Below are 14,830 nucleotides of genomic sequence, written 5' to 3' on the forward strand. Positions count from 1 at the left end.
ACATATATTTTGGAAATATATTAATTTCTCCTTCATTTTTGAAGGATAGTTTCTCTGGATATAGAATTTTTGGTTGATGGTTTTTTCCTTCAGTATTTTGAAAATGTCATGCCACTGCTTTCTGCTTCCATAGCCTTGGTTGTAAATTTTATTGATAATTATGTGATGAGTGGCTTCTCTTCTGACACTTTCAAGATTCTCTCCTTGCCTTTGGCTTTCAACAGATTGATTATAATGTGTCTAGGTATGGATTTCTTTGAGTTTATTCAATTTGGAATTTATTAATATTCTTGGATGTGTAAATTGATGTTTTTCAACAAATTTGGGAAGTTTTTGACTATTATTTCTTCAAATATTTCTGCCCCTTTCTCTTTCTCGTCTCTTTCTAAGACTCCCATTATACATATGTTGGTATGCCTGATTGTGTTCCACAGAATTTCGTGATTCTATTCATGTTTCTTTATTTTCTTTTCTATTTGTTCCCCAAACTTGATCATCTCAACTAATCTGTATTGGAATTTGCTGATTCTTTCTGCTCAAATCTGCTATTGAGCCCCTCTAATGAATTTTCACTTCAGTTATAGTTTTCAACTCTAGAATTCTTGTTGTTTTTTGTAATTTCTCTCTCTTTATTGATTTTATCTATCTGGTGAAACATTCTCCTCATTCTTTCCTCCAGTTCTTTAGACATGGTTTCCTTTAGTTCTGTGAATATATTTAAAATATCTTATATAAAGTCTTTATGTAGTAAGTTCAACATATGGGCTTCCTCAGGTACAGTTTCTATTAATTGCTTTTTCTGCTATGTATGGGCCATATGTTTTTTCTTTGCATGTATTGAACTTTAAAAATTTTTTTTTTATTTTGAAAACTGGACATTTCAAATAATATAATGTGGCAATTCTGGAAATCAGGTTCTGCTCCCTCCCCAGGGTTTTTGTTGTTTCTGTTTGTTATAGTGGATGTTGGTTTAGTGACTTTTTGAATGCGTTCCTTAAGTCTATATTCTTTGTTGTGTGTGACCAGTGAAGTCTTTGCTTAGTTAGCTTAGCAGTCATCTGATGACTGGACAGAGATTTCCTTAAATCATTTTAGCCATGATTTTCCTAGTCTTTGCTGAGGGTCTTAGTATGTGCATTGGGACATGCCTTCAACACTCAGGCAGCGAGTTTACACCTCTGTATTAGTTTTTATTTCTTGCTCTTGTAGAGCCTCAAGGTCAGACAGAGGTGAGAGTTTGGGGTCTTCTCAGTTCTTTCCTGAGCATTTGCACAGGCCTAGCTAGGTATGCAAATGTCCCTAAGCATGTGTATTACCTTCTAGACCCCCAGAAATGTCTCCGTTTTTCAAAGTTTCTATGGACATCTCATTCCCTAGCTAAATACTTTAGTGTGGCTGGAAGCAAGGATGTTCTAAACAAAGTTAAGAGATTTTTGACCTTTGTATTAATTGTTAGGGGGAGTCACTGGTGAAATTTTTAGCAAAGAAGGGGCATGACTGGGCGCCTGGGTGGCTCAGTTGGTTAAGTGACTGCCTTTGGCTCAGGTCATGATCCTGGAGTCCCTGGATCAAGTCCCGCATTGGGCTCCCTGCTCGGCAGGGAGTCTTGCTTCTCCCTCTGACCCTCCCCCCTCTCATGTGCTCTCTCTCTCTCATTCTCTCTCTCAAAATAAATAAATAAAATCTTTAAAAAAAAAAAAAGAAGGGGCATGACTCTATTTGTGTAGCTGAAAAAAATCTTTGCTCATAAAGGAGAATGGATTTAAGGGGGACAAACTGGAGGCAGGGAGATTAAGATTATTGCAGCATTCTAGGAAAAAAGTGAGGAAGGCTTGAGTTAAGGTTGGAGAAGAGGGAATGGAGAAAGGTGAGTGGTGGATTAGAAAAGCTCTTTTACAGATTAGACAATGATTTATAGGGTGATTAATTGGGAGGTAGGTAGGAATAGATGAATAGGAGAGAATATGTCTACTCTCAGGTCTGATTAGGGAAACTAGCTGAAGGATGGGTTCATTCACCAAAAAAAAAAAAAAAAAGCAAACAGAAGAGGCACAGGTTGGGGTAGACACATAAAGATGCTGATCCAAATACAGTATTACCTGTGGTTAAAATAACCAATGTATTATTATTACTTTTTTTTTAGGTAGAAATGGAGTATCTTTAAGAGGGAAATTTTTTGTAATTACGCCCACTCAAATAGCTTTGAATTCAGATGCTGTAATTCTTCCTTCCCCTCCATCCAGAAGATTCATCACCATTCTTGATTTAGGAATGCTTTAAAGATGCTTATTATTTGGAACATATTTGACAAAGTGAGAGGGACTTGGTGTAACTAAACAGAGCCTGTAACTAAATATAATATAAACAGAGCCTGTAACTAAATATGATATACATTTGTCGACCATCAGTCATTTCTTTTTTTTTTTTTTTTAAGATTTTGTTTATTTCCTTATCAGAGAATAAGAGAGAGAGAGAGAACAAGCACGGGGAGCGGCAGGCAGAGGGAGAAGCAGGCCCCCCGCTGAGCAAAGAGCCCGATACGGGACTCGATTCCAGGACCCCGGGAGCCGCAGGCAGACACCTAACCGACTGAGCCATCCAGGCATCCGGATAATCAGTTATTTCTTGCGTGGTTTTGCTCTCTGAAAACCTAGCACGGAACAGATAATGGGTAAAACGTTGTTGCTGCTAATTATTTGGAGAAACGTAATGATTTTTTTTAAGCCCTGTAAGTTAAATTGGGCTTAAAGTGGGTGGTTTTAACATTTGGGAAACGTTGGTTTTCCTTGAAATCCAATTCCTGGAAAGCGGAGAAGACAAGGAGGTGGGTAGACTGCGCTCTGGAAGAGAACCTCTGACCTATTTCCCCTCTTTTTACACCTCTTCCTTTTCTCTTCTGCTTCTCTGACGACCAAGTTGAGTTCAAACGAACCTTTCAGTTTTTGAGTTCAAGGACCGCGGTGAACACCCAAACGAACGGGCTTCTGGTTTCTCCAAGCCCGCAGTTGCATTTCCTAGCCCGTCACCTCCAGGGTCCAGTAAGCCGGCGTCCCAGATCTCGACTACGGCCTGGATTCGCAGAGGAGGGGAGAAAAAGGTGGGGGGAGAAAAGGGAGGATGTCGGAGGGGCGGGAGCGGCCCCGGCGCTAACTTCCGTCCGGCCCTCCCAGCCTAGACTGGAGAAGCGGGGCGGCCCGCGCCCACCGTCTGGCGCTCTCCTCCCGGGACGCCCGCCGGACTCCCGAGCCGTCTCCAATTGGCCGTCGGGGGGAACGGAAGCCGAAGCGGAGCAGTGAACCCGGAAGTGCTTCGCGGCGGAGGCCCGGGCGACTCTTTTGAATGGAATCGGGCTGATTCATCGCCGGTTCGCGGAGCCAGAGCCCCGTGGAGTCTGAGCCGCCGCCGCCGCCGCCGCAGCTGCCGCCTCCGCCGTCTTCGCGTCACCGCTGGTGGGAGACGAGAGCCCAGACCGCGGCTTCCCGACCCCTCCGGCTTTCAGGTAAGACAGGGAAGGCAGGCCTCGGAGGTCCGCGGAGGCAGCCGCGCTAGGCCGCCGCCAGCCCCGTGCTTTCCTGAGTCACGTTGCCCAGCCGAGTTGCCACTGGAGGCCTGGGCCCTGAGGGAGGAGCTCAGGCTTCTGCGTCCTCCTCGCCGGTTACTCGGGTCTCTTGTAAGTTAGGCCTGGAGGTGGTCTTCTCTTCCAGGCGTTTCTGCTTCGCTGAATGAAACACATCTTGGGAACCCTCTTCTCCCGATACCAGGAAAACCCTTGTGTGTGGCCTCCGTTTGTGTGTGTCTATTGATAGTTACTCCCGTGTTGAAAAACTTCAAAGCTGGCAGAGGAAACAAGGGAGAGAGAATAAAATTAACTTTCCCATTGAAGGCATGCTTGTTTTATCACTTGCCCTTCTCATGGGCCTTGACCCTTTTTCTCTTAGTGTTAGGATTTCAATTCCCTTTAAAAACCAAACAGAAACCCCAGAGATGCACTGGTTTTTAACCTTGAAACTCTTCAAAACAAAGTGTGGTTTTTCTGCTGTGCCATTTAACTTACTTTCAGTTTGTCCTAATTGAGTAGTTGTGAATAGATAACATTTCCTGTTTTCAATAAAGTAGTAATCTGCTACTCTGTGTTACCTCTTGGAACTTATTTTTTCCTGGGGACTTACTTTGTGTCTGTCAAAAGAAGAAAAAATGTAAACTTTTCGGAAGAGTTTGAATATAAATCTAGCGACCGAATGAAAAATTCTGGAAATTAAAAATGGTAACTGAAAGTTGATAAAGATTCATGGGCAAGGCAGGCAAGAAGCCTTAAAAATTATCATAGAAATGCAGTTTTAGGGTGAAAATTATTTTTTTTATTGCTCACAAAAATATGTTTTTAGTGCTGCTAAGTTGTTTATTATGTGGAAAGCCAGAAGAGAGTCACTGATAATGTTGAAAGAACAAAAAAGAACTGAATACAGTTTTGGTGGAGATGATTAAGACAGTGGTGGTTTCCTTGTTTTGTCATGTAAGTCTAGCAACTGGCTCATTTAAAGTTTATAGGTTTTAAATAAATTTAAATTTAATGAATAACTGTACATTTGGAGAGATTAAGATATAGTAGTTCAGAATTAACTACAGTTGTGTTTAGTGAAGTGATATTTAGTGAAAGGCCTGAATATTGTCTTGAATTTGTCCCAGAACAAAATTACTTCTGGCCCACAGAAGAAGGTTTTGAAGTCATCTTTCAATGAAGCCTCACCTGTTGACTTTGGGGTATTATTCCCCCCTCCCAAGGTGCTTGGTAAATAATATTTTGCTATTCTAATTGTAAAGCTGCATTTTAACCTCCCCGTCATGGGTTTATTTTATTTTTATGCTTGTCATGTAAACCTTGTGTTTAGTATGTAGGTTTAGAACCCATGTTTGAATATCAGGAACGAGAGGCAATTGTGTTTTTGTTTTTCATTTTATAGCAGTGTTCATTTCATAATTCAATGTCCACTTCTGAAAGTCTTACCTGAATATTCATGGCATTTATTACTCATGAACTTGTCACATACCCAGTTTGTTGCACTCATTTGACATTCATATCCTGCTTTGTGATATTTTGGCATCTCCCCCTGTAAAATGAGAGATGGATTAAATAATAGTTTCTGGTTCTAAGATGATGATAACAATAACAGTAACAGCAGTTACTGAGTACCTTATAAATGTTCCAGGCACTGTGTTAGGTGCTTTGTATTTTATCTTACCACTGACTTGCAAGGTAGGTATTGTCCTCATTTTATAGATGAAATCTAGATTCTAGAAGAAGGTAACTTTTTCCAGATCATACAGAGAGTAGGTTTGCTTGTTTTTTGAAGACTGTATTTGAGAGAGAGAGAGCACGAAAGGGGTGGGTGGGGCGCAGAGGGAGAGAGAGAAGCAGACTCCCCACTGAGTGAGGAGCCCGATGGAGGGCTTGATCCCAGCACCCCAAGATCATGACCTGAGCTGAAGTCAGACGCTTAACTGACGGAGCGACCCAGGCGCACCTGGAGAGTAGGTTTTGAAGCTTGGATTCCGATTGAGGTCTGATTGCCTTCACAGCCTTTCTGGCTCTACACTGCTTCCTTTCACTTTATGTATTTTTCATAGGTTTATATCATGCCTCCCCAAATAGACTATAAATTCTTTCAGTGAAAGTCACTTGAGTTTCTTAGTGGCTCTATTTCTATATCACCTTATGTATGAGGTAGTACAGGTTTCTCCTACTGTCTGAAAGTTAGCTTTACCCCACTTCACTTTTACAGAAGGCCTGCATTATACCTGTTTTTTTGCTAACAGAAAGAAACCCGAAGAGGATTTTCACTTTTACAAAATGTTAATTGTTTTTTTGATTTATGCCATTTCCACTTAGGAAAGTTTTTTTTAAGATTTTATTTGTTTATTTGACAGAAGGAGACACAGCGAGAGAGGGAACACAAGCAGGGGGAGAGGGAGAAGCAGGCTTCCCGCAGAGCAGGGAGCCTGATGCGGGGCTCGATCCCAGGACCCTGGGATCATGACCTGAGCCGAAGGCAGACGCTAAACGACTAAGCCACCCAGGCGCCTCTCCACTTAGGAAAGTTTTAAAAGGAACATTCTGCTTCTGGATAGAGGGGGAACCTTGTACTTAATAAATGTTTAATTGAGTGCTGTAATTAGGAAACAGCACAAGAAAAGATATTGTAGTAGTTCCATCTTCACTGTTCTAAACTGGAAAAATCTTGCTTTCAAAATCATATTTATATAATTAAGTTTAATGTTGACTCTTTCTATTTCTTCCATTGAAGAAAGCCCTTAAAGTCAAAGAAGTTCCTAATTACTTTCCACAAATCAGAAAGTAGAGGAATTAGAAATACAATGAGATCTGGAGTAAAGAAAGGATTTAGCATCAATCTGAGAAGTAATATGTAACTAAACTGCAGCATGGGTTGAGGAGTACAAAATGAACTAAGAAAAACAATGATGAACTCGAACAGCTAAGAGCTTCATGATTTTGTTTGTTATGAATTACTGGGACAACAGTGTCCCTTGTGAAAGGTTGAAAAGTTAAAAAAAAAAAAATTGCCACATTCCAAGACCAGATTAAGTTAATTTTGAAGGATCTGTTTTTTAAAGTTATTCTTGGTTCTGTACATTTTCTGTAAATATTTGAGAATTGATTTATTTTAGTTCCAACATGAACACAATCTAACTGTATCAGGTTCTCATCAGCTGTTAACTCAGTAGGGAGATGAAAAAGTGGAAGATCATCAATTTTTTGATGTACAACCTTTTGAAAGTACCAATGCTTATTTCGTACTCTTTACCAGTTAGGATACTAAAGATTATTCTATGTATGATATGTTAGTTACAGCTAAACACTTTATTCATATTATCTGATAATTTTTTTAAAGATTTTATTTGTTTACTTGAGAGAGAGCACAAACAGGGGAAAGGGCCGAGGGAGAAGCATACTTCCCTGCTGAGCAGGGAGCCCCGTGTGAGACTCTGGGATCATGACCTGATCCAAAGGCAGACACTTAACCTACTGAGCCACCCAGATGCCCCTATCTGACAATGTTTTAAGTAAAGTTAATCATTTCATGATAAGCTCTTGAGTCCTCTGTTTTTTGATAGGTGTAAAAGCTTGCTTTAGATCTATAGGTGTTATGTATGGCTTTTATTTCTAAGAATTGTCTTTCATATTATAGTGTAACCACTTTAATTTTATTAACCCTTTTGCTAAATCCTGCAAAATGCAAGTCCCTCCTCTCCAATATAATTCATTTAGTACTGTGAAATGTGCCTACTGTTTTGAAATTCACTAAGTGGCAAACTATGTAGGAAGAAGAATCTGTGTTGTATGAACTGTAGCCCCGCTAAGGAGGGTGGTGCTGATAGCAGCTAGCACTCATTGTTTACCTACTATACACTAAGCATTATGTTAAATGTTGTTTATGTCCACTGTCTTCTTTAATTTTCTAAACAACTGTAAGGTATCCCCATTTTGCAGATGAGGAAACAGGCTCAGGGAGGTAACTGACCCAAGGACACACAGCTAATAACTATCAGACACAGGATTTGAATCCTGGCACTTGTACTGCAGAGTCATAGCTCTTAACCCGCATATAAAATATGTATAACATAAAATTTACCATTTTAACCATTTTTAGATGTACAGTTCAGTGGCTTTAAGTATACTCATGTTGTACAACCATCACCACCATCCATCTCTGGAACTTTTTCATTTCCCAGTTGCAATACTTTTGAAAACATAGATCATAATTTTGTTGAGACGATCGCTATCATCTCTGCTTGCAAAACATTTTTTTTTCTTTTAGATTTATAAACAGTTAAAGTTAGTCCAATGATTTTTTTCACTTCTACATTATCTATTTCTTTTTGCTCATCTTTGTGGACAATTCAGCTTTTGCCCACATGTGAACTTCATCAACATCATAAAAGATAAAAGAATATGTCACATATCTCTTCAGCAAAACAAGTTCTGGTTGTAAAATAGTGTGTAAAGGAGTCCTTCTTGTTGAATACCTAACTGGATGAGAACCTGTTTCTTTTTTAGTCCTGGAAATATATTGTTTGCTCATTGATCCACTTAGCAAATAATTTTTGTGGTGAAATTCAGGTAACAAAATTAACCATTTTAAAGTGAATATTTAGGGGCCCCTGGGTGACTTAGTTGGTTAAGCATCCGACTCTTGGTTTTGGCTCAGGTCCTGATCTCAGGGTCATGAAATCAAACTGAGCGTCCATGCTTTAAGTCGGCTTGAGATTGTCTCTCCCTCTCCTTTGCCCCTCTCCCATGAGCGTGCATGTGCTTGCTGTCTCTCTCTTTCTCTCAAAGAAATAAATCTTGAAAAAAATAAAGTGAACAGTTCATTGTTGTTTAGTAGATTCATGGTGTTGTGCAACTACCCCCTCTACCTAGTTCCAAAACATTTCTATCATTCTGAAGTAAAATCCCTTACCCATTAAGCAGTTTCTCCATATTACTCCTTCCCTGTAACCTCTTGCAGTCACTAATCTGTACTCTTTTTCTAAGGATTCAGGTATTTGGGTTACTTAATATAAATGGAATCATATGGTTTGTGACCTTTTGTGCATGTCTTCTTTTACATAGCATAATGTTTTGCGGTTCATCCACATTCTCACATGTATCAGTACTACATTCCTTTTTATAGCTGCATGATATTCCATATGTTCCATTGTATGTATATTCATGCTAGAATTTGTTTATCCCTTCACCTTTTGGTGGGCATTTGGGCTTTTTCCATCTTTGGGCTGTTGTGAATAATGATGCTCTAAACATGCATGTACCTGTGTTTGTTTTGAATACCTATTTTTAATTCTTTCGGATATATAGCTAGGAATGGAATTGCTGGGTCATATGGTAATTCTTTGTTGAATTTTTTGAAGAGCTCCCAAACTGTTTCCAGCACTCCTTGGTTCTTAAGTTCGAGAAGATTAATCTAAGGTATTGTCATCTGAAGATGTATAGTCTGAAATTTTGTTTCTATCAGTGGTTCTGAACTGGGAGTGATTTTGCCCTTCCAGGGGACATTTGGTAATGTCTGGGGACACCTTGGATTATCACGACTGGGTAGGTGCTACCAGCATCTAATGAGTAAAGGCCAGGGATTCTGCCAAACATCCTGTAATGCACAAGACAGTCCTCTACAGCAAAAAATTTGGTTCTGAATGTCAACAGTGCTGAAGAAACCTGGCTTATACCATCAATTTTATTGTAATCATTAGAGACTAGAGTGCTGTTAACTGGTTTCTTTACATTCACCTTATGATTCTCTAATCATTAGGAAACTTTTTTTCTCTGTTCTTCTCTCTTTGACATTATGGATATAATATGAAAAATTCTGAATTTTCAACTGTGTTCAAATGAAAGCTAAAAAAAAGACTACAAAGATTGTGTCTCTGGTCTTTTCTTTTTGAAAGATGGTTAAATGCTTTGGGCAGCACAATAAAAACTGAAGGATTAAGCAATAGCGATAATGTATTTCACTGTTGCATCATTTTGAATAATTACTCTTTCATTTTCTTGTTACTTTGGCATAGTTGGGAATAACTGACTAAAAAATGATGAACTAATTCCTATGATAATGAAATAGCAAACTTTAAAATATAGGCAATAACATCACTAAGATTCCATAATATATCATGGATTTGTAATAATGTGCAATGGAACTATATGGTAATTACACAATAGAATGTTCTCTTTAAAAATATGAGTAAATTTTCTCTTTGTTCTTTGAAACACCTCTAGAAAGACTAAAAGTCATGAAATGTCAATTCTTACATATAATTAGAACTGCTCAAAAAAGAAACTTAAAAACAGAATTTGTGTATGGGGTAATCCTCTGCTCTATAGCTCCCTAGGATGCTATTTCTTTCCATATTCTTCTGGAAATGGTGATTAAAATCAGTTTTTATTTCTGTTTTGTTTTTAGGAATTTTGTTTCATTTAAAGTTTGTGGCATAGTTTCCTCCATAGTTCTCAAAGTAATTGTATCTTATTTTATTTACTTTTTTTAGGAGAGAGAGAAAAAAAATACTTAGGAAAAGTTATACCTGCCAGTATTAGCAAGAGCTTGAGTTAAGAAGAAATTTGTCAAACTCAACAAATTGAAGCTTAACACCTCAAGAGTTGTAGTTACTGACCAGGTGAGAATTAAGAATGTATATAACTTTCACCTGTTCTTTCAGGATATGATATAAAGATGTTATGAAAATATCATTTTTTAAACACACATCAAATTATAAATATGTGATAGATATCTAGATTTAAGAGCTCATGAAAGTCATTTAGATAACTAGCACTTTTGTTCTTATTTGCTTTCTATAAACTTTTTAAAAAAAATAGTGTGATATAGAACGTTTATTGATATATTTCATTTCCAAATGTTAGTATTTTTATTAAACCTCATTATGTTATCTAAAATGTTTTAGTTTGTTAAATATTTTTTCCTGTTTGCTGAGACATCTAATTTTACTAAAAACACAAATTTGACCTGCCAGATTTTCTTTCCCTCTGCTCCCCACATTGCTCATGTATATTCACAGCATCTGGAGTCTGTGTAAAGTCATAAGAAACAACACTGGGGGAATAGATAAACTGAACACAGCTGGGAATCGACTTTGGCCTGGAATGTATATAATGTCTAAAGTATACTGTATGTTGTTAGTTTTTTTCTATTTGTTCTTTAAGTTTATAAGCTTGAAATGGTCCAAAAGAATTTTTTTTCCTTTGGTAATACATTCTAGAGAAATGTCTTTAATATTTTAAACTAGTCAGGTTTTGCCCCTCTGTTTATAAGCCTTTAAAAAAATGCCATGTATTGAATGGTATATTTGAGTTGAGGAATTTTAATGAGAATTTAATGGAGATTTTGTTTGTAAATGCTACTTCTAGAATGTGTTAAGGTCATAAAGCAGAAACTTTGTCTGGACTAACAAGTTTTCTTAATGTGTCTTTCTTTTTTTAAAATGAATTTATCCATTGTGAATCTCACAGACTTGTTGATATAAAGTTATTTATAAATTGTTGTTTATATAAAAATCAAAAACAGCAGAACTAATCTATGCCATTAGAAGTTGAAATTCTATCTTTGCACAGTGGAAGGGACCAGAAAGGGGGCATGAGAGGTGTTCGTAGGTGCCCATAATGTTGTTTCTTTATCTAGGTGGTGGTTGTGGGAGTGTTTTCACTTTGTGAAGATTCCATGGCTTTGTCATTTGTGCATTTTTCTGTACGTGGACTTGGATAAAGTTTGCAATATTAGCATTGTTAAATACAGAAATAAATTGTTAGCAGGATCCAACAAACGTGATTGATCAGGCTGTAGTGTAATGATCATGAGTACATTATTAATTTTTAGTTTGTATAGCGGTTCTAACTAGTAAAAGAATATGAACAAATGACTAATTCATTAGCATTTAATTTAGAATATAAATTGTAGTAATACCATTTTCTAAAGCATACATTAGAAAAGGAATTTTAAGGCACAGTAGCAATTTTCAAGTAGATGAAATGCTCCATTGTCACTCTTAAAGTATTTAGTTGTACTGCTATTAACTTTTTAGAATTTGGTTACACTTTTTTGTGTAGTTGAGGTCATATCAATACCCTTGTTATTTCTTTCCGTTGATTTCTTCCGAGTTTTTCAAGCTTATAAGAATGTCTTCTATAGTTATTCTAGACATAAAAAACAAATTAGATTGATACTTTAAAGTTAATCTTCTTTGTATTGGTTAACTCTAAAATTATCATTGGGAAGAACAGCTGAATTTCCTTAGTGAAAAAGGTATATATCTTCACAACATCTGAAATAAGGCAAAATATCTGTGTAGGTTCTAGAACACTATCTTAATGCATTTAATGTTTACTTTATAATATTTCTTTTAGTATAATGAGTTCATTTTAAAAAAGCCTTTGATGCTAATTCAGAGATCCATAATCTGCTCACAATGTCTTTCACATGTAGTTTTGATGATAACTGACAAGCTGTAAGTTAATTAGCACAGAACTTACTAATGAGGATGTTAAAATTTAATTTAAAAGTGAGGATTTTTATTTGTACACTCTGAACAAATTGAAGGAAATTCAATCATACATATGATAAGCATTTCAGGCACTTTTTCCTCATTCAGGTACTTTATTAGATAACAATGAGAAAATATAATTAACTTAATGATAGCAAAGTTTTGAAAGTATGCTAAGATTGCTTGTCTTTAAAACCGGGGATAACCCAAAACCAAAGCAGTAAAGTAAGGTCTGTTAATTAGCATGGAAGACAGCTTCTTGAATTAATATGTGGTGTTAATTAACAGGAAGTCTGATGTTGTGTTGTAATTACCACCAATATTTTTGACATACTGAGTGACTGAAGGTGAATTATATAGATAGCAATTGAGTAAACACTTTTGTGCTTAGGAACGTTTTCCTTTGTTTCTGTTTTCTAGAAATATGGACAGACTTCTTAGACTTGGAGGAGGTATGCCTGGACTGGGCCAGGTTAGTATATAGACTTTCAGTATTTCTTTGTTTGTAAACTACACATCTTTCTCTAGTTATCCAAAGAGAAAGAAATCACTCCCAAGGAAATCATCTCACAGATAACCTTATGGTAAGAAGCTTACCTTATTGCTGGTTGTTGTATTGCAACACTAAATAACATGGGGGGGAACATTTTCTATTATCTTAATTTAATTTTCTCCTAGGAATAAGAATTTTCTGTATTTTTTTAATTTAAAATTTGGGGATATGTAAGATTCTCAAACTTGCCTTTTAATTAAAAAAAAAAGGAGTCAAAATATCTTATCTCTGGGTTTACAACATAGACTTTAGAAGTAACACATGAAGAAGTAAACATGGCATATTCTTGGCAAGATCCAGAAAACTGACCCATAGAATGTTTGTATGTACAGTTTTAATACTGGTAAATTCCTTCTAGTAGTTATGATACATGGCTGAAATAATATGTAATACCTCTTTTTTTCTCTAAATTTGGTATGTATGGTTTCTTTTTACATTCTTATTAAAATTAAATTTGTTTTTCAGTTTTAATATTATCATCTATCTTGTTTCTTGCTATTGGGCAAATGGCCTCTAGATAGATTTTTTTGATCTTAGAATATTCTGCTTTAGGTGAAGCAGAAATTTTTGCCTTTTTTGAGTTCTACACTGATTATCTTTCCAGTCCTCCATTCACAAAAGTGATAACTGTGTTGTTCCTTTCCTGAGACTTTTATGTAACATAGTGTTTTATGACTAAATTTTGGGAATATTTTTATAACCTACTTTTATAACCCTTTTAGCTACCAGCTTTCCCTCATTTTCATATCACGGTCAATCAGTTTGTCTTCCTTCATTTAAAGTGGTCTGTATTTTGGGAAAGAAACAGTTTTGTTGGGGATTTCGTGGTATTTTAGGTGTGGAGGCACTTCCATAAGAATTCCTTAAGTAGGTCTGTCACATGGCTTCTACTAATAAACCTTTTCCTTTTAGAAAGTTGGAATCATTTCGTGATTCTGTGTTGCATCCTTTATAGACTTCAATTATTTTTCCTTTTTTTTTTCAGTTACTTTTACTTCTGTTAGTGTTGACTATTTATTTCTCCTGTTCTTTACTATCAGCCTACTTCTTTATGATTCTTCATTTTTGTAAGATCTCTGTAATCCATTCTTTTAAGAGGCCTAAGCCTTGGGGCGCCTGGGTGGCTCAGTTGGTTAAGTGTCCAATTTTTAATTTTGGGTGAGGTCATGATCTCAGGGTCTTGAGATTGAGCTGTGCATCGGGCTCTGAGTGGAGTGCGGAGTCTGCTTGAGATTCTCTCTGCCTCTGCCCCTACCCCACATGTGCACATGCTCTCTCTTTCTCCCTATAAATAAAGTCTTAAAAAAAAAAAAAAAAGAGGCCTAAGCCTCTCGAAACTTGACCCTTCCAAAGCTGTTTCCATGCTTTTGTAAGCATTCTAGATACCTTCTAGAATTCCCTCATTTATTCTGAAATTAGCAATAACAATGTTAAAGCATATCAAAGTGTCAGAAGTGAGCTGAGGTGATAACATAGGTACTGCAAATTTACCTGCAAAATATAGGCAATGATACTGCCTTAGTAGAATTCTTTTTTTTTTAATTTTTTTTTAAGATTTTATTTATTTATTTGGCTGAGAGAGATATAGCTAGAGAGGGAACACAAGCAGGGAGACTGGGAGAGGGAGAAGCAGGCTTCCCGCTGAGTAGGGAGCCCGATGCGGGGCTCGATCCCAGGACCCAAGGATCATGACCTGAGCCGGAGGCAGATGCTTAATGACTGAGCCACCCAGGCGCCCCTGCCTTAGTAGAATTCTTAAAGGAAGTTGCAGCAAATTTAAATGCCCAAGTACCTTTTCTTAAGCATTAGATGCAATAAATTTATATATCCATGTTAGAAATCCATGCTGGGAAATTGCTGGATGTGAAATATAGTTTTACTGACCACAAATTGAGCTACATCATATCTCAGTGACTACTGCAAACCTTTGTAGTAAGTGAAAAACTTAAGTTTGGTTCAATAACCTCTCCTTGGCTCCTGATAATTTAATCACCTCATGTGCCCTCTATTCTTATTTGAACTTAAAAATATGTTATTTGAGAATCTTTTATTTCAAGTATGTGTTTCATCTTCCCAATTAGATGACAAACTCTCAATGGGATAATTTGTGGGGTGCTTATTTCTGTGATATCTCCTTTATCAAATACTAGTGTTCAATGATTAATTTTTTTTTAAATTTTATTTTACTCTTGGGGCGCCTGTGTGACTAAG

General features: G+C 36.9%; 1 protein-coding gene across 1 annotated transcript in view; it reads left to right on the plus strand.

Moving 5' to 3' along the window:
- The first annotated feature begins 3,326 nt into the window (after positions 1 to 3,326).
- Positions 3,327 to 14,830, plus strand: part of PSMD14 (proteasome 26S subunit, non-ATPase 14) — a 101,898-nt gene continuing 90,394 nt past the window's right edge. The window contains exons 1-3 of the mRNA XM_036116761.2: positions 3,327 to 3,499; positions 10,060 to 10,188; positions 12,487 to 12,538. Coding sequence (XP_035972654.1) covers positions 12,491 to 12,538 — 48 coding nt within the window. The 5' untranslated portion in view covers positions 3,327 to 3,499; positions 10,060 to 10,188; positions 12,487 to 12,490. The remainder of the gene's footprint in view (positions 3,500 to 10,059; positions 10,189 to 12,486; positions 12,539 to 14,830) is intronic.

Source organism: Halichoerus grypus, chromosome 4, assembly GCF_964656455.1.
Source record: "Halichoerus grypus chromosome 4, mHalGry1.hap1.1, whole genome shotgun sequence".
In the NCBI taxonomy this organism is placed as follows: domain Eukaryota; kingdom Metazoa; phylum Chordata; class Mammalia; order Carnivora; family Phocidae; genus Halichoerus; species Halichoerus grypus.